We start from the raw sequence: 18,017 nt of genomic DNA, 5'->3' as shown, positions 1-18,017 counted from the left end.
GTGTGTGTGTGTGTGTATATGTCTCCTTTCTCCCAAGAATCTCGGAAACATTTCATTTAAATTTCTTTTTAAAACCAAAAGCATGAATAAAAGCACATAAAGTCATAAGACTGGATGTAAATATTGTAAATCCACTGTAAGTATCGATGGAAGCGGCGCTCCGCCCCCTCGGTGACGTAGGCGTGACGTACTTCCCGGAAGTGCAGCGGGGACACAGGCCCCGTCGGCTCGGTCCAGGCGCGCTCAGACGCGGTGCTCCCGGTGCTCCCGGTGCGGGCGGCGGTGGATGGCGGCGCCGCTGAGCTGATGGAGGCCCCGGAGGAGAAGCCGATCATCTACACCATGGAGAACAAGCCCATCGTGACGTGTGAGTCCCCGGTACCGGACGCTCCTCCGCCGCAGAGCGGTTAGCTCCCTCCGTTAGCCACCTCCGGGGGAGCCGAACCCGGCGCCGCGGCGGGCGGCGGACCCGCCCGCCGGTGTGCGGTTCCCGGGAGCCCGGTGCTCGGTGTCCCGGGCTTCGGAGCCGCGCAAAGCCCCGGGCCCTGTGAGCTCCGGGGCGGGCTGGCTCTCCGGTACCCGGTATCCGCTCGGACCGGCGGCCGGGCCGCGGGTCCCCCGGACCGCAGGGTCAGAGCCAGGGTTAGCTGGCGGGCTCCGGGCCGGTCCGGGGCTCCGGTCCGGGGGAGGAGGCTGATACCTTTACCGGCCGGTACGGGGGAGTCACCTGCCCGGTAACGGAGAACGGCACACACACACACACACACACACACACACACACACACACACACACACACACACAATCCGGGAATGTTGGAACTCCCTCCTGTGCAGGTATAAAAATAGACAGGCTGACCTCCAGTATGGAGAGGAGGGTCCACACACACACACACACACACACACACACACACAGATATGCACACCGGGACCGCACTAATACACACTGGGTCTCCACACACACTCACACACTCCAGAGTAGTGTGTGTGCTGCAGATGGACACAGTTGTTGTTGGAGAACCAGCTCTGAGCTGAACTAACAGGAAGTGACCCACCAGCTTCCTGTCAGCTGAGTTGCTCAGTCAGGTGACCAGGAGTGTGTGTTTGTGTGTGTGTTTGTGTGTGTGTGTGTGTGTTAGTTCAGGAGTGCGTGCAGGTGTCTGATCGGGGTCACCCAGCTGGGGGTCATCTAGTCCTCCAGGTGAGGTGATCTCCTCCAGGTCCAGGACCAGGCTGGTTCCTCCTGGATGTGCAGGAGGAGAATGGGGGTCTTGTCAGAGTCGGAGAACCGGTCCCGGTCCGGTTCTGACCCGAGGCTTGAAGTATTGATCAGGCCTCGTCGGACGGCGTTGACGAGGCGACGCCGGTCTTCCGCCGCTTACCCGCTGGTCCAGTAGGATTGTGCCTGAGAAGATGTTAGAGGAAGAACTGAGGTTCTCCGCTCAGGGAGCAAACACCTGCTGACCGCAAGCTTCACCGATGAAGTTGGTGGTGACCCTGAGAGACGAAGATGTTTGACAGAACGGGCGTGGAGAACATCCTGACTGACGGTCGAGGATGTCGATGCAATGGACCAGGTTCTGCTGAGGTTGGAGGCCAGAGATGCTTGTTGCTTAAATGTGCGTGGCCATCAGGGAGGTGCACGTGAAGGTTCCCGAGGACGACCCGAAGTTCCGCTTTATCTTGAAAGCCTTCTTCTCCGCCGGCATGGCGGAGAAGAAGGGCTCTGCTGGTGCTGGTGCTGGTTCTGTTCTGTTCTCAGTATCTCCTCCTGTGTCCTCTCAGGTGCTGGAGACCAGGGCTTGTTCACGTCCCTCTACACCTCGCTGGCCCAGCAGCTTCCCAGGGAGCCCATGGAGTGGAGAAGGTGAGCCGAGCCTCCGAGTCCACTTTCGCGTGTCTTGACGTGACGTTCCACAGGTCTACGCCGTCCCGTGTGGTCCGGTGCCATCGGCGAGCTCCACCTCTCCATTGGAAGCAGCACTCAAATTCAACCATCAGGAGACACACTGCTCCACCCAGCACCTTCCAACATCTTCCACTACCTTCCAACACCTTCTCAGCACCTTCTAACATCTTCTAGCACCCGTCCAACACCGTTGCACCCTCCCACCTTCCACTGTTTTTCGTATGTCAGAAGTCAGCAGATCTGGTGTCTGCAGGACTTTCAGTAGATCTGGTGTCTGCAGGACTTTCAGTAGATCTTGTCTCTGCAGGACATATGGCCGGGCCCCCAAGATGATCCACCTGGAGGCAAACTTTGTCCAGTTTAAAGAGGACCTGCTGCCAAAGGATGGGAACAAGGCTCTGCTCACCTTCCCCTTCCTGCACATCTACTGGACGGACTGCTGTGTGAGTCACACACACACACACACACACACACACACACACGATCGATCAGCATCTGCCTGGTGGGACCTCACCACCCTCCACCTGCAGGGGGAACCACATGAGATATTGGACACACTAACAGAAGCTTGCTAAACCATGAGGTAGTCCTCAGAAGAGCAGGAGGCGTCCAGCCTCTTCTCGTAAGGATGGCATCTTCTGGAGGAGCAGCCCTCACGGTGCAGAGGAGAGCAGGACTCCTCCGGTATGTGCAGGGGTTTGCTGGATGGGAGGTCCTCCCTCCACACAGATGGTGGAGATGGAGTGGACTGACCTGGCCAGCATCTCCTCACAACCCCTCCCGTCTTCACCTCCTGTCTGATGGACAGAAGCTACTTTGCTCCTCGGGCTCCTCCCACCGTCCACTAACCGACACCCTCCTTCTCACGTCGGTATGAAGGAGTCATCGAATCCCTCCGCCGCCTGACGTTCTTCTCGTGGGCCCGTCAGCCTCCAGGAATAGACCCAGGCCCGAGGCGGTCCGAGTAAAAGTGGCCTTGTGATCTCACCGCCTCCCTGGCATGATCTGAGCGGACGGCGAGTCCGAGTCCAGGAACTCCGCGACCCTGTTCTCCTTGCCAGAACCCTCCTTCAGTCGCACAGCTGCACCTTTCTGAAGGTTCTGCTTCTAACGCTGCGAGTGTGGAGAAGCAGGTCCACCCTGAGTCGGAAGCAGCGAGAGTGAAGAACCCGCGGGCACGTTACAAACCCCTGACTTATCTTGGACAACTTCTTGCCCCCAGAAGCTTCAAACCTCTACAGCCCACCACCAATCTCCAGAATGTCCTCTGGCTTCCAGCAGCTAGTTAGTCCAGAGTGTGTGGACCCATGACCTCATTCTCCAGGACCACGTTCTGAGATGGTCAGGGTCTGATTGGTACGATGGCAGCCAGGGCAGAAGGTTTGTCCCAGAAGGTCAAGGACTTCTGGACAAACTCAAGAATCCCTGTAGTTTCTAGCAAGTGGACGTTCCAGAGTTGTCCTCCTGCTCTGCATGTGTTCGGTGTGTAACAACAAGTGTCTTCTCCTTCTCCTCCCAGGACACGGAGGCCTACAAGAGCTCCGTGAAGGAGGACATGCTGCGCTGGCAGAGCAGCCTGAGGGCCCACGGCTCCGCTGACTGGGTCATCATCGTCGTGGAGACCAACGACACCAAGAAGAAGAACAAGACCAACATCCTGCCTCGGTCCTCCATCGTGGACAAGATCCGCAGCGACTTCTGCAACAAGCAGAACGACAGGTGAGGTTCTCAGAGGAGCCTGAGAGCCTGGGATGGACCGGCGGCGGCCTCGGTGTCCCAGAAGAACACGGAGGAGGTCGAAGGTCTCGTCGGTCAATCGGAAGGAACAGATCTGACCGATGGCTTCTGTCGGCCCGCCGGTCACGTGTGACTCTGGGAAATCCAGAAACTTCTGCCAGAAGGTGTTTGTTTCCTGCTTCTCCGCTATTCTGAGCTTCTGCCTCTGGATCCAGGTGCGTGGTGCTGTCGGACCCCCTGAAGGACTCGTCTCGCTCTCAGGAATCGTGGAACTCGTTGCTGCTGAAGCTGCGGACGCTCCTCCTCATGTCCTTCACCAAGAACCTGGGACGCTTTGAGGACGACATGAGGACGCTGAGAGAGAAGCGGACGCAGCCAGGCTGGAGCTTCTGCGAGTACTTCATGGTCCAGGTTTGTCCCGGAGACGAGGCCACGTGACCCGAAGGTCCGGCGTCTGATGTTTGTGTCTCCGTTGGTCCAGGAGGAGCTGGCCTTTGTGTTCGAGATGCTGCAGCAGTTTGAAGATGCCTTGGTCCAGTACGACGAGCTGGACGCTCTGTTCACCCAGTATGTCCTCAACTTTGGAGCAGGAGGTATGGAACCCCTCCCAGGTGGGCACCGTCTCTGGATCTCCAGGTTAGGGAGGGGGGAGACAAAGAGCAGCTGGACTTTTTGAAGTTCTGAAGATACTTTGTCTTCAGAACCTCAAAGAGACATCTCAGTCATGATGTACAGGTGAGGTCCATCTCCAGTGAGGTTTCTCCCGAGGACTGTTTTGCGCCTCCTCCCAAACATCTGATCTGGACGGCGGAGTCCTCTCGAATCCAAGTCGTTACTTGCGAAGACGCAAACCGCGTTCCCAGATGTGTGGAGAACCCGTGGAGGAACCTGGACCAGGCTTGTGACTGGCATTACGAAGGAGAAGCAGCTGGTCTTCTCACGCTTCTCCTCCGTTCGAGAGGAAGCTGCCACACCCTTCCCGTGAAGGACGAGGAGGCGGTTCTAACGTGGTCTTCCCGGTGCTCCTCCTAAGTCCAGCTGCTCCTGGTTCAGCCCCTCTGGTCCGGAGGTCAGGACGTGGAGAGGTTTGCGTGAACCTTCACCTTCTGCTTCGCAGATACGGCCAACTGGCTGGGCTCCTTCTGCGCCCCGGTGCGTAGCTGGAGTGGTCTTCTGCTCCGCCGGCCCATCGACATGGAGAAGAGGGACGGGATCCAGCACGGAGAAGCCAGCCTGCTGGACCTGAGGAGCTACCTGTTCTCCCGCCAGTGCACCCTGCTCATCTTCTTGCAGAGGCCGTGGGAGGTCACCCAGAGGGCCCTGGAGCTCCTGCACAACTGCGTTCAGGAGCTCCGTCTGCTGGAGGTAAGTCACCGTGGAGGACGGAGGTGCCGGAGCCACTTCGGCGTGCAGGAAACATCTGGGTCGCTAGCAGAGGGACGAGTCCGGTTGGAACATCTACGTCACCCGGGGCTGTGTAGACCCGTAGAAGATGGCAGGGTGTCTCTGCGGTTGTCCAGGTGCCCGTCCTGGAGGGGGCTCTGGACTGCTGGGTGTTCCTCAGCTGCCTGGAGGTCCTGCACCGGATCGAGGGTTGCTGCGACCAGGCCCAGCTGGCCGCTAACTGCTCCCACACCGTGGGGCTCTGGGCCTATGCCACCGACAAGGTACCTCCACCTCCACCCGTCCAGACGCTGAGGGTTCTTCTCCGAGGCTTCTGACCGAAGCTTCTTGTCCCGTCCCTTGTCTAGCTGAAGTCCCTGGGCGAGCTCTGCGGCCTGGTGTCCGACAAAGGACCTTCATCCGAGGACCTGAACCGGACCGTGGACCTGCTGGCCGGGCTGGGAGACGAGAGACCGGAGACGGGTGTGTGTGTGTGTGTGTGTGTGTGTGTGTGAACCCAGTGGTTCTTGAGCTGATGGAGCATGTTCCTCTGTGGTTCCTCACAGTCAACAGCCTGCAGAGTCCTTACAAGAAGCTGAAGGAGGCTCTGTCTTCTGTGGAGGCTTTCGAAAGGCACTACCTGGTAAGTCGGTTCCCAGTAGAAGCCGTGGGACCTTCTCTGAAGTTCTGCTTGCTGTGAGGGACCCTGAGGCTGACCTCTGCCGCTTCCAGGAGCTGTCTCACGCCGCCATGGAGATGTACCGGGCCATCGGGCGGCTCCGCTCGGCCAGGCTGGTGGGGAAGAGCCTGGCCGAGTTCTACATGTAAGAAGAAGAAGGTGGTCCAGATGCCGGTCCAGATCCTGTCCCAACGCTGGCTGCTTGGAGACAGTCTGGACCGACACTGGAGGTCCATGTTCCTGGAGGGTCACGAGATGCTGAGAGGGACTTCCCGCTAGCTGAAGGTGTCACATGATCACCTGATCATGTGACCCATGACCTCCAGCTTCATGTTCCTGAAGAATAACCCGCGGCTTGTCCCGTCAGCTGACCTTCTCCCGGTTCTGTCAGGAGGAAGGGCGACCCTGAGCGGGCGGAGACCTTCCTGCAGGAAGCCCTGAAGTCCTACGTGTCCGAGGGCTGGAGTTTCCCCGTCACCCACACCAGGAAGCAGATCGCAGAGTGCCAGAAGCTGCTGGGCAGGACGGTGGAGTATCCTTCACCCCTGGAGAGCCAGGAGGTCCCAGCTGAGCCTCCTGCCGGGCGGGAGAAGATCCGGTCCAGAGTTAGGAGGAGGTCCCAGAACTCTGGTCCATTACATTGTTCTCACATCTCTGAAGGCCCTGAGGGAGGTTCCATGAGGAACAGAAGGGGTTTAGGACCCCATAGAGACATGAGGTGTGTGTGTGTGTGTGTGTGGTTATGTGTGTGTATGTGTGTGTGTGTGTGTGTGTGTGTGTGTGTGTGTGTTTCCTTATCCACACACTCCAGCTCCCTGCAGACCAGCGCCCTGCTGGCCGGAGATGTCAATCTGACCACGGAGGAGAGGAAGCACTTCTGCCAGGAGATCCTGAACTTTGCTGGCAAGTCTGGAGATCAGGGTAGGTGTTTGCTCCTCAACCTTCTTCTGCACCACCTCCAAGGTTTTGACCTTTGCTGGACTCATGAGTCTCAGTCCAAATGCCTGAGATGAACAGTGCCTTGAGGAGGACACTGTCCTCCACTGCTGTCCTGCTGATGCGTGTGGAGATGTCCTCAACTCCAACTGTGGGTCTGCTCCTGAAGCCTGTGGTGGGGTCTTCTCCGCTGTAGGCTCGTTGGTCCTGAAAGCACCGCGGTGCGTTCAGGGACCAGACGGCAGGAGATGAGAAGAAGCCGGAGGGTGTTAGAGGGCCGGGAGACGAGGGCAGATGTTCCGCCCGCGGTCCAGGAGATCCACGACGAGTCGGTGATGCAGAAAAGATGCGAGGGTTCTCCCGTTTAGGTCTTCTGTGTCCTCCGCAGGCCAGAAGGTCACGCTGGGCCTGGGTCTCCTGGCCCGGCTGACGCGGCTGCACTTCCGGCCGCCGTCGGCCTGCGTTCACTCCGGCGCCGCCCTGGAGGTGGAGCTGCACCTGCGCTGCCTGATGCCGGTGCCGGTGAAGGTCCGGCAGCTGGCCATCGGCATCCACCTGGACGCGGAGCAGACGGCGGGCCACGGGAGGACCAGGGGGGGTCAGCGGCAGGTCCAGGGCGGGACGGTGGACTTCAGCCCCGCCTCCTCCTCCTCGGGCTCCGCCCCCTCCTGGAGCTCCGGACCTCCTCTGGAACTGGACGAGATCCAGGACCGGAGTCCTTCGGACAACTCCCTGAGCTCCAGCGGCGTGGTGTGTAAGAACACGCACCTCGTCATGCGGCGCCACGACAGCCGCTCGCCGCCGGACACGCCAACCTGCAACGCCAACGCCGTCTCCGCCTCCGAGGGCGGCCACATGCTGAAGGTGCAGGACGTCACCTTCCTGCCCGGGAACAACAGCATCATCTTCACAGCTCTGGTGAGTCTCCTCTCAGACCTTCTCCCTGGAGGCCTCCAGCTTGAGAGTGCTCCAATCTTGGACTTTCACCTTAAACCTCCACCTCGGAGACCTTCACCCTAAATCTTCCCCTCGGAGACCTCCAACCTTGGAGACCTCCACCCTAAACCTCTCCTTTGGAGACCTCGGCCTCGGAGACCTCCACCTTTGGAGACTTCCACCCTAAACCTCCTCTTTGGAGACCTTCATCCGAAATCTCCGCCTCGGAGACCTCCGACTTTGGAGACCTCCACCTGAAATCTCCCCTTTGGAGACCTCCAACCTTGGAGACCTCCACCTTTGGAGATCTCTACCCTAAACCTCCCCTTTGGAGACCTCCAACCATGGAGACCTCTATCTGTCCCCCTTGCAGAGCTCCACCCCGGGCACCTACACCCTCCGTCAGCTGAGCGCCACCCTGGGGCGTCTGCAGCTCCTGCTGCCCCACATCTACCCCAGCGTCCAGTACCAGGTCTTCTCCCAGGAGCCCCAGCTGAGCGTGGAGCCGCTTTCAGGTGTGTGTAGGACCTCCGGCCGCCCAGATGTGGGTCGGATGTGTGTTTGAGATGTTCCTCCTGCTCTGCAGAGCCCCTGCTGGCCGGTCTACCCCAGCGGGTGAAGTTCACGCTCCTGACGGGTCACTACGCCGTGAAGAAAGGCGACGCCCTGCAGCTCAGCAGCTCCGACTCCATGCCCGTCCTGGCCTCCACCCGCTGCTGCGCCCGCATCTCCACCCTCTCCAACGGTCGGTGGAGGACAACTTCTCGTGCGCGTCCTGATCTGCGACCAGATGTTCCTGGTCGGGCGTGACGGCGGTCTCCTGCTTCTGTCCAGAGCTTCTGGAGGAGAGCGAGCTGTCCATCCAGTCCTCGGAGAAGGTGACCAGCATCGGGCTTCCTCCGGCGCCGCCCTACCACACCCTGGAGTTCCAGCTGGAGGTCCTGTGCCTGATCCCTCCAGGTCCAGACCGGCCCGCCGCTGAGAGGCTCACCAACGGGGAGGTCCGACACCGGCCCAGGAGCTACAGCCACCCGGACAACCCCATGACCGCCATGGACCAGAGGGTGAGACACCTCCTGGAACATCTCAACCCCACAAGGGGGGGTCTGCCAGAGGAGTGTGTGTGTGTGTGTGTGTGTGTGTGTGTGTGTGTGTGTGTGTGTGTGTGTGTGTGTGTGTGTGTGTGTGTGTTTGTGGGAACTGGTGCCACCAGGTGACCCCTTCTCTGCCGGTTCACAGATGTCCATCGACTGCCCCTGGTCCATCTACTCCACCCTGCTGGCCCTCACCTTCTACATCCCCTTCAGGACCAGGCACGCCCTGCTCTCCTCTGGAAACAGGTGACGTTCTCCTCTGAAGGCCACGCGATGCTCCTCGGCGCCTCCGAGCTGGACCACCCCTGACCTTTGACCCCCCCCCCCCCCCCCCCCCACAGGAAGTACATCCAGGTGTGTGTGCAGAACGTGTCGGACATGAACTTCATTCTGACCGACGTGAAGCTGACGGAGAAGCAGCACACCACGCTGGAGCTCCGGTCCCTCAACACCCCGTCCAAACAGGTGGGCCAGAAGAAACCTCAGGGCTCAGGTTCAGGTCACGGCAGGTTCAGGTCTCAGAGGAAATTCAGGTCTCAGAGAAGGTTCAGGTCTCAGAGAAGCTTTGGGTCTTAGAGGAGATTCAGGTCTCAGAGGAGGGTCAGGTCTCAGAGAAGGTTCAGATCACAGAGGAGGTCGAGGTCTGAGGAGTCTCTGGTCAGAGTTGTTCATTCCAGCCTGAGGAGAAGGTTCCACCTGATGTAGGTCCTGTCCTCCTTCCAGCTGCTGTGCAGCAAACACAGCATGTTCTGCGTGTGGGAGTTGACCAGAAGGTCGGAGGTGTCCTCCTGCCTGCAGTGCGTCTTCTCCGCCAGCTTCTCCCCCGTCCAGACCTCCAGCTCCAGCTCCACCTCCACCTCCAGGCCCTTCCTCTACCACTTCCAGCTGGAGAGAGTCACCGTGAGGACCCGACCTGCTTCACCTGCACCTTCTCTGCTCCAGCCACACCTAACCTGTGTGTGTGTGTGTGTGTGTGTGTGTGTGTGTGTGAGTGTGTGTGTGTGTGTGTGTGTGTGTGTGTGTGTGTGTGTGTGTGTATGTGTATGTGTATGTGTATGTGTATGTGTATGTGTATGTGTGTGCGTGTGCGTGTGCGTGTGCGTGTGCGTGTGCGTGTGCGTGTCAGACCCTGTACAGTGTGTGTGGGGACATCCTCCCCCCCCCCGGGGAGCAGCACTGCCGTTCAGGCTCCCTGTGTGGTCTGGAGGTCTCCATCACGCGTCTGACGGAGGTCCATGAGGAGGTGGAGGAGAGCTGGGCCGAGGCCGACGGGCCCAGAACCTCCAGGCTCATGTATGAAGGTGGGTGAGGAGACCACCGCGTCTCATGGAGGTCCCAGCAGGAGGTCAGGGTGCTGCTTGCTTATGTGTGTGTGTGTGTGTGTGTGTGTGTGTGCGCAGTGGCAGACAGCAGCAGTAACTGGGCGGTGTGTGGGAAGAGCTCGGGCGTGGTGGTCCTGCCCAAGGTGGAGAACTCCACCCACCGCCTCCACATCCAGGTGATGCCTCTGTTTGCTGGACACCTGCCCTTCCCCAGGATCTCCCTGCTCAGGTACCTGCCACACACTGCAGGGGGCGCCGCACCTCCAGACCCAGGTGAGGACACACACACACACACACACACACACACACACACACACACACAGACACACACACACTCACACACACATACAGACATACACACACACACACATACACACTCACAGAGACAATTGTTCACACAGATACACGCACGCACAAACACAAAGACACACAGACATGTTCACAGAAACACAAACACACACACACATACACACACGTATTCATACAGACTCACACACATACATGTATTCACACACACTCACACACACACATGTATGCACACACACTCACACACATACATGTATTCATACACACACACACACACCTATGCACACACACTCACACACACACTTGTATTCATACACACTCACACACATACATGTATGCACACACACTCACACACATAAATGTATGCACACACACTCACACACATACATACATGTATTCATACACATGCGTGTGCGCACACACTCACACACATACATGTATTCATACACCCACAAACATACATTTATGCACACACACTCACACACACACCTGTATTCATACACATTCACACAAACATGTATGCACACACATTCACACACATACATGTATGCACACACACTCACACACACACCTGTATTCATACACACTCACACAAACATGTATGCACACACACACACACACACACATATGCGCACACACACCTGTATTCATACACACTCACACAAACATGTATGCACACACACTCACACACAACGACATGTATGCTCACACACACACACCTGTATTCATACACACTCACTCAAACATGTATGCATACACACTCACACACAGACATGTATGCACACACACACACATCCATGTATTCATGCACGTGTGTGTGCGCACACACTCACCCCCCCCCCCCCCTCCCTCCCAGACTGCGTGGAGAACGACAGCCTGTCTCTTCTGGACGAGCAGGCGGACACGGCGAGCATCCGTAGCCGCGGCAGCGTTCACTCCGCGGGCGGCGGCGGCGGCGGCGAGGCGGCGCCGCGGGGCGTGGCCCTGCCGCGCCTGGAGCCCTTCGGCCCGGGCCAGGTCTTCAACCGCAGCCGGACCCGGCAGGTCCTGGTGCTGCCGGCCCCCGACGACCACGTGGCCGAGGTCAACGCCACATGACCCCGGCGGCCGGCGCGCCCGCCCCCCCCCCTCGTCGGGCCCCGGACGGACTCCGCTCGCCCCCCCGCGGGACGGGTCCCCGAGTCCAGATCAGCGGCGCCGGCGGCGGCGGTCTGGACCCCCGACCCCCCCGACCTCCCCCAGACCCCCGCGCATGAATCCTCACCTCGGAGACATCTTTGTACAGTCATGGACCCTTTATAGTAGAAATATATCAGAGTATATACCCCAGGACCAGGACCAGGACCAGGACCAGAGACTTCACCTCCCCATGACCCCGCAGACCAGGACCAGGACTACACCAGAGACCTGATCCCCGACACAACAGAACCAGACACCGGACTTGACCCTCCCGACCTCCACGCAACATAACCAGGACCAGAACCGGACCTGACCCCTCGAAAGACCGGAACCAGGACCAGACTGGATATCTGACCCCAACCCGTGCACGAGGACCAGACCTGAGACACGAACCAGAACCACAGGCACTCCTGTTCCTGGCCTCTGGACCTCCTCCTCCTCCTGGACCTCAGAGCAGCAGAAGGTGTAGAAGAAGAACCTCCTCGTGCTGAGGCTGCTTGCTGTTGTCGTGGAAACGGGAAGGAGGGGTCGGAGGTCAGAGGTCACCGGTCCGACCCCCTGCTGACGAGGCCTTGATGAGAAGCAGAACACTGAACCTGTGTGTGTGTGTGTGTGTGTGTGTGTGTGTGTGTGTGTGTGTGTGTGTGTGTGTGTGTGTGTGTGTGTGTGTGTAAGTTATCAGCTGTGCGTGGTGATGAATGCTGCGCTGTGATTGGTTGTCGTCCACAGCCTGGCTCCTCCTCCACCTCGCATCAAGACTCTGGCTCTGGACCAGATCAGCGAGAGGTCGGAGGTCGAAGGCCTCGAGCTGTGATTGGCCGGTCGCGGCTGCCGGAGGGGCCGGCGGCCATGATTGTAGTTTTTATCGGTGTAAATCGACCTTTTCTGAGAAACTCAACAACTGTGACTTCATGAGTTTATTTTCCAGCCGTGATGGACGGAGGCAGTCAGTCATCCTTTGTCACTGGACAGAGAAGAACCAGTGACCCCCCCCAGTCCCCCCCCCCCCCCCCCCCCCCCACCCACACACACACACCCCCAATCCTTCCAGCATTTGATTTCCTGTAAAATAAAAGAACATTGAACAAGACACACGACTGTTCATATCTGTTGCAGATTGTGTGTGCATGTCCTGGTCTAAGAGTGTTTAAGTGTGTGTGAGTTTATGTGACTGAGTGAAACTGAGAGGGTTAGTGTGTGTGTGTGTTAAAGATAAGATAAACTTTATTGATCCCCATAGGGGACATTCCTTAATTCCCGGTGTGTGTGTGTGTGTGTCATAGTGAGTGAAACTGTCCATGAGTGAGAGTGTGTGTGTCTGTGTGCTTGTGTGTGTCTGTGTTTTCTGTGTGTGTGCGCAGCTCTTAGGCAGGTGTGTTGTAGGATTTGAATCATCCAATCAGGTTTGATGAAAATGTCTCATTGGTTTGAAATTCAACTATGGGATGGTTTGCAAACAGGAAGTGAGGTCACTTGGTCACCTGGCCAAACTTGATGAAATCAGGTGTCTCATTTTGTTAAAGTCCAAGTGATGCAGGTGCACACACACACACACACTATAACCCTCTCAGTTTCACTCAGTCACACAAACTCACACACACTTTAACTCTTTGACATACACTGACTGTTGGACACACACACACACACACACACACACAGGGGGTAAGACGCCTGTTAATCAGAGTGTGAGCCAATCAGCTGATGTCTTCTTTCTGGCTCAAATGTCACTGCAAGATTTTATTTTGAATTATTTTTTCTGATTACCAAATCTATATACACAACAAATGTGTGTAGTCATGGGAAACACAGAAAATACATATGTAATTACGTAAAAAAAAGGCATATAAATAGTATAAATATTTTCTATGCTAAAATGCATAGACTCAATTATCAAACCCATTTTTCCAAAACTAGTTGTTGCTCTGCCTCCCGGATCTGAAGTCCATTTCCAGCGGTGCTGCAATGATCCATCTCCTGTTTGGTTCAACCGCTTCTTTTGGTGAAAATGACATTTTCACAACACAAGTTGTACAGAAGAAACAAAGTCCTTTTCGTTGGTGTGGAGAGAAACTTGGTCATGGATTTGGAAACTCTGCCTGTCCTTCAGGCTTCGGATTCATTTGACTGACAGTGACAGGCCCCGCCCCCCGGGCATAGGCCCCGCCCCCCGGGGTTAAAGGTCGCCCCGGGGTCGGAGGTGATAAAGGCTCCCGAGGCCGCGGCAGCAGCGCAGGAAGGAGCGCCCGGCTCCTGGTTCAAGTCCTGGTTCAGGTTCCGGTCCGCGTCCACAGCCGTCATGTCCCCGCCGCTGCTAATGCTAATGTTGCTTCTGTGCGCCGGCGCGTCCCCGCGGACCCCGGAGCGGCTCGTGCTCGCCTCCCTCGGGCTCCCCGAGCGGCCGCGAGCCGCGGCGGGGACGCGCCCGGCGCGCACACGCGTCCCCGCCGCGCTCTGGAAGATGTTCCGCGGCTCCGAGAAGATGCGCGCCGCCGACGGCGACCCGTGCACCGTGTCGGAGTACGGCGTGCGCGGCAACATCATCCGCTACCTGCAGGACCAGGGTATGACGTCACGTCCGGTCATCTCATCCTCTCCTTCTTCATCTTCTCCTCTGGTCTTTCTCCTCAGGGTCTGAATCCACCTTCTCCATCCAACCTTCTTCTCTGGATCCTCCTCTCACACCGACTGCCTTCATACCTTCTCACTTCTTTCATTTATTTATCACTAAACTCATCTAATCTACTCATTGAATATAATCTAATCTGCTCTCATCTAATCTCATCTACTGTCATCTAATGTAATGTAATCCAGTCTGCAGTCATTTAATTCACACATTGTAATCTAATCTGGTCACATCTAATCTGGTGTCACATAATCTGATCGAAGGTCCGTAAATCTATTGAACATCAACTCCGGCTCAACATTGAATTTATTTGACGTGGTCACGAAATCTGATCATTATTTCATGCGGTCGAATCCGGTCTCGTCCGATCTGATCGGGTCCAAGCGGACGAACGCCCTTCGCTCTCTGGTTGGAGGGCCGGCGGGCCTCGGAGGTTCTCCTCGGAGGCTCTCCTCGGAGGTTCTCCTCGGAGGTTCCTCTCGGCCGGGGACTGAAGCTTCGGCCGTCTCCTCAGGAGCTCACAACTTTTAGAAGGAAAGGCGTTGCATCCAAGGAGAGAAGAAGAGGTAGAGCCTCACGTGGCATGAAGGTCAGGAGTGTCTGCGCTGCCTTTTCTTCTTCTGGTTCTCAATGAGTTCCACAAGGAGAAGATCTGCAGACCCTCTGACGTCCATGTTTGTAGTCTGTTTGCAGCGTGTCGTCCATGGTTGTAGTTTGTGTTTAGTAGTTTAGTAGGCCATGTTTGATGTAGACAGATGTCAGACATGGTGTGTGTGTGTGTGTGTGTGTGTGTGTGTGTGTGTGTGTGTGTGTGTGTGTGTGTGTGTGTGTGTGTGTGTGTGTGTGTGTGTGTGTGTGTGTGTGTGTGTGTGTGTGTGTGTGTGTGTGTGTTGTTTGCGTGCGCAGGCAGGCTTCTGTCCGGGTGGAGCAGCAGTTGTGAGTCTTGCCTGGAGAAGCAGCTGTTCTTCAACATGTCGGTGCTGCAGCCTCTGGAGGTCCTGTCTCTGGCCCAGCTGGAGGTCCAGGTCCACTGGAGGCCCCTGAGGCCCGCGGACGTGTTCGGGGGTCCTCTGGCCGTGGTCCTGACCCTGTACAAGGTGCTGAGGTCCACCCTGAAGGGGGCCGACCCCGAGGCCAACCGCCGGCCGCTGCTGTCCCGGTCGCTGCGCGTGCGTCCCGATCCGGCCTCCCTGACCTTCGACCTCACGGCGCCGGCGGCCGCCTGGAGGAAGCCGGGCCGCAACTACGGCCTGGTGCTGGAGCTCCGGCCCTCGCGGGGCGCGGAGATCCCTCGGGCGCAGGCCTCGCTGGTGGCCGTGTCCCTGGACCCGCGGCAGTGTCGCTCCCGCCGGCGCCGCAGCGCCGCCCGGCCGCCCGTCGCCCCGAGCAACGTGTGCCGCGCCCGCCGCCTCTACATGGACTTCAAGGACGTGGGCTGGCAGGACTGGATCATCGCGCCGCAGGGCTACATGGCCAACTTCTGCCACGGAGAGTGTCCCTTCCCCCTGAGCGAGAGCCTCAACGGCACCAACCACGCCATCCTGCAGACCCTGGTCCACTCCCTGGACCCCCGCGGGACCCCCCAGCCCTGCTGCGTGCCCGTACGCCTCTCGCCCGTCTCCATGCTCTACTACGACAACAACGACAACGTGGTCCTCAGACACTACCAGGACATGGCCGTGGACGAGTGCGGCTGCAGGTGAGGACCTGGGGACCTCCAGCTCTGGGGACCTCCAGCTCTGGGGACCTCCAGCTCTGGGGACCTCCAGTTCTAGGGACATCTGGCCTGAGGTCCTGCCGGAGACCCTTGTTTTAGATGTTTTAGAAGAACCTTTTTTTTCCCCAATAAAAATTTTAAGAAAGTTACTCGGGAGGTGGTGATTGATTCGCACCGTGGAACCCTGAAGGTCCACATTCCCTCAGACGCCAGGGCTCCGAAGAGCTGTGATGATCCTCCAGATCTTCTGACAGAAGCCAGGGGCCTCCTGGTGATAGCGCCTTATCTGCTGTCCTCCCCGGCGGAGGAGACGAGGGGCATCTGGACGAAGCTCAGCAGGAGACCCTGAGGATCCTTTCATCAGCAGACCTTCTCCAAACACCGATCTGTTTGAAGATTCTTCTTCAGAGGAGGACCAGGAAGGCCTGGAGGTGAAAATCCAACAAACACAAAGGCCGGGAGGCGCCGCCAGCAGGGGGCGCTGTGGTCCACCTTCTGAAGGACCTCCTTCCTGACTGTGGGGAAGCATCTTCATCCTGAAGCTCTTCAAGCTCCGCCCCCTTCAACCTGACCTGTGACCACTGGCTGTGCTTTGTCTCAAACCGTGTGTGTGTGTGTGTGTGTGTGTGTGTGTGTGTGTGTGTGTGTGTGTGTGTGTGTGTGTGTGGGGGGGGGGCTGGTTTGTTGATCTCAGGTGTTTCAGGCTGCCACACCAGACAGGGTGTGAAGCTCCAGGTGTTCACCATTAGAGGTGAGTGCACACACACACACACACACACACACACAGAGCAGCTCTGTGTTTGTTATTGAAGGCTCTCCTGCATCAGAAGATGGGGATGCTTCTGCAGAACCACCACCAGGGGGCACTGTGGCATCAGCGCGCGTGTGTGTGTGTGTGTGTGTGTGTGTGTGTGTGTGTGTGTGTGTGTGTGTGTGTGTGTGTGTGTCCTGAATGTTTGTGAGGAGAGACCTTTTACTTCTCAGCTTCAGACCAGAGCTCAGAAGATCCAGGTTTGTAATGGGCACAGAGAGAATCCATGGAACCAGGAGACCTTCAGGAGATTGTCAGGAGAAGTCCAGCAGAACGGTGGGAGAACTTCAGTAGCCCTCAAAGAGAAATGGAGATAGATTTCAGATTTTCAAATGTTGGACCTCCTCCTGATGGACGGAGAAGGTCGCTGGTCCTGCAGAGAGGAGAAGGTGAAGGGAGGTCCTCCTTGAAATGACGCTGGTCCACAGACCAGCAGAGTGGACGTGGTCAGGTGACCTCTGGGCTCCAAGGTGGAGGAGAGTCCAGCAGGAGGACGTGCTGTCAGAGGTTCTAACCCGGTTCCTCTCGTCCGTTGGCTTTCCTTCCTGTCACCTGACCTCCTGGTCCAACCAGCTCTGAGGTTCTCACCTGCCTCTCCTCAGGGAGGTGTCAGAGGTGGACCTCTTCTCCACTTCTCAGTTCCTCAGAGAGCTGACGTTCACGTCCTCCAGCGCCGTGAAGGTCCTGCTGGCCGGGAACCCTGAGGATCAACCCAGAAGCTTCACACTGCTGGAACCTTCAGGAGGAGAACGCAGAACAAACCTGATGGGCAGTTGTCATGGTGACTACAGTCTCTCACACACACACACACACACACACACACACTTCCGGGTTTAATCCTATTACTCTGTGTGTGTGTGTGTGTGTGCGCCTCCTGCCAATCAATGATAATGGAATCTGTGTGTTGCTGCTTAGTAACACAACCCTGGATGTGACACACACACACACACACACACGTGTGTGTGTATTGGGAGCAGATGTTCCACATCATGTTCTCGCTCATCTGTCCCACAGATCGATGAGGTCCGTCCACCTCCTGTCACTGAGAGATCGTGGTCCTTCCTTCCAGACCCTGAAGGTCCTGGTCCTCCTCGGGTCAGACGAGAACGTGAGGCGTCTCGGCTCCACCTGGACGGACTGTGGGTTCCAGATTTTTCTTCTTCACTCTCAGGGTTTGGGTTCCATCTGAAGGTCATGGAACATGTGGTTTCATCCCTCAGGACCACTTGAAGCTGAGAACAATCCAGGGTGGAGCAGAGGTCAGAACCTCCAGCTCACAGCCAGAAGGTCCCTGCTTCTCACAGGGGTTCTTTCTGTGCAGCATCTCATGTTCTCCTCGTGTCTGCGTGAGGTTTCTCTGGGTTCTCCTGGTTCCTCCTACAGTCCAA

The 18,017-nt window shown here is 57.4% G+C and overlaps 2 protein-coding genes across 2 annotated transcripts; both read left to right on the top strand.

Annotated features, from left to right (window-relative positions):
* Positions 1–218: 218 nt before the first annotated feature.
* On the top strand, positions 219–12,495 carry trappc10 (trafficking protein particle complex subunit 10). Its single transcript, XM_086147549.1, has 23 exons — positions 219–367; positions 1,783–1,864; positions 2,214–2,349; positions 3,426–3,625; positions 3,859–4,054; positions 4,125–4,236; positions 4,761–5,008; positions 5,164–5,310; positions 5,395–5,509; positions 5,593–5,669; positions 5,759–5,850; positions 6,097–6,237; positions 6,517–6,626; positions 7,030–7,559; positions 7,951–8,092; positions 8,164–8,322; positions 8,412–8,641; positions 8,817–8,917; positions 9,013–9,136; positions 9,395–9,571; positions 9,798–9,972; positions 10,072–10,266; positions 11,156–12,495. Exons 1-23 carry the CDS (start codon positions 307–309, stop codon positions 11,395–11,397), a joined length of 3,792 nt encoding a protein of 1,263 aa, XP_086003675.1. The 5' UTR covers positions 219–306; the 3' UTR covers positions 11,398–12,495.
* A 1,297-nt stretch (positions 12,496–13,792) lies between these two features.
* Positions 13,793–15,925, top strand: gdf3 (growth differentiation factor 3). The gene is made up of 2 exons (XM_086147422.1): positions 13,793–14,039; positions 15,008–15,925. The coding sequence occupies exons 1-2, from the start codon at positions 13,793–13,795 to the stop codon at positions 15,802–15,804; spliced, it is 1,044 nt and encodes a 347-aa protein (XP_086003548.1). The 3' UTR covers positions 15,805–15,925.
* Positions 15,926–18,017: the final 2,092 nt, after the last annotated feature.

Source organism: Fistularia commersonii, chromosome 6 (assembly GCF_037954325.1).
Source record: "Fistularia commersonii isolate RoL2024-O1a breed Wild chromosome 6, RoL_Fcom_v1.0, whole genome shotgun sequence".
NCBI lineage: Eukaryota > Metazoa > Chordata > Actinopteri > Syngnathiformes > Fistulariidae > Fistularia > Fistularia commersonii.
Note: the sequence above shows the minus strand (reverse complement) of the source record. Positions and strands in the feature narration are given on the sequence as shown.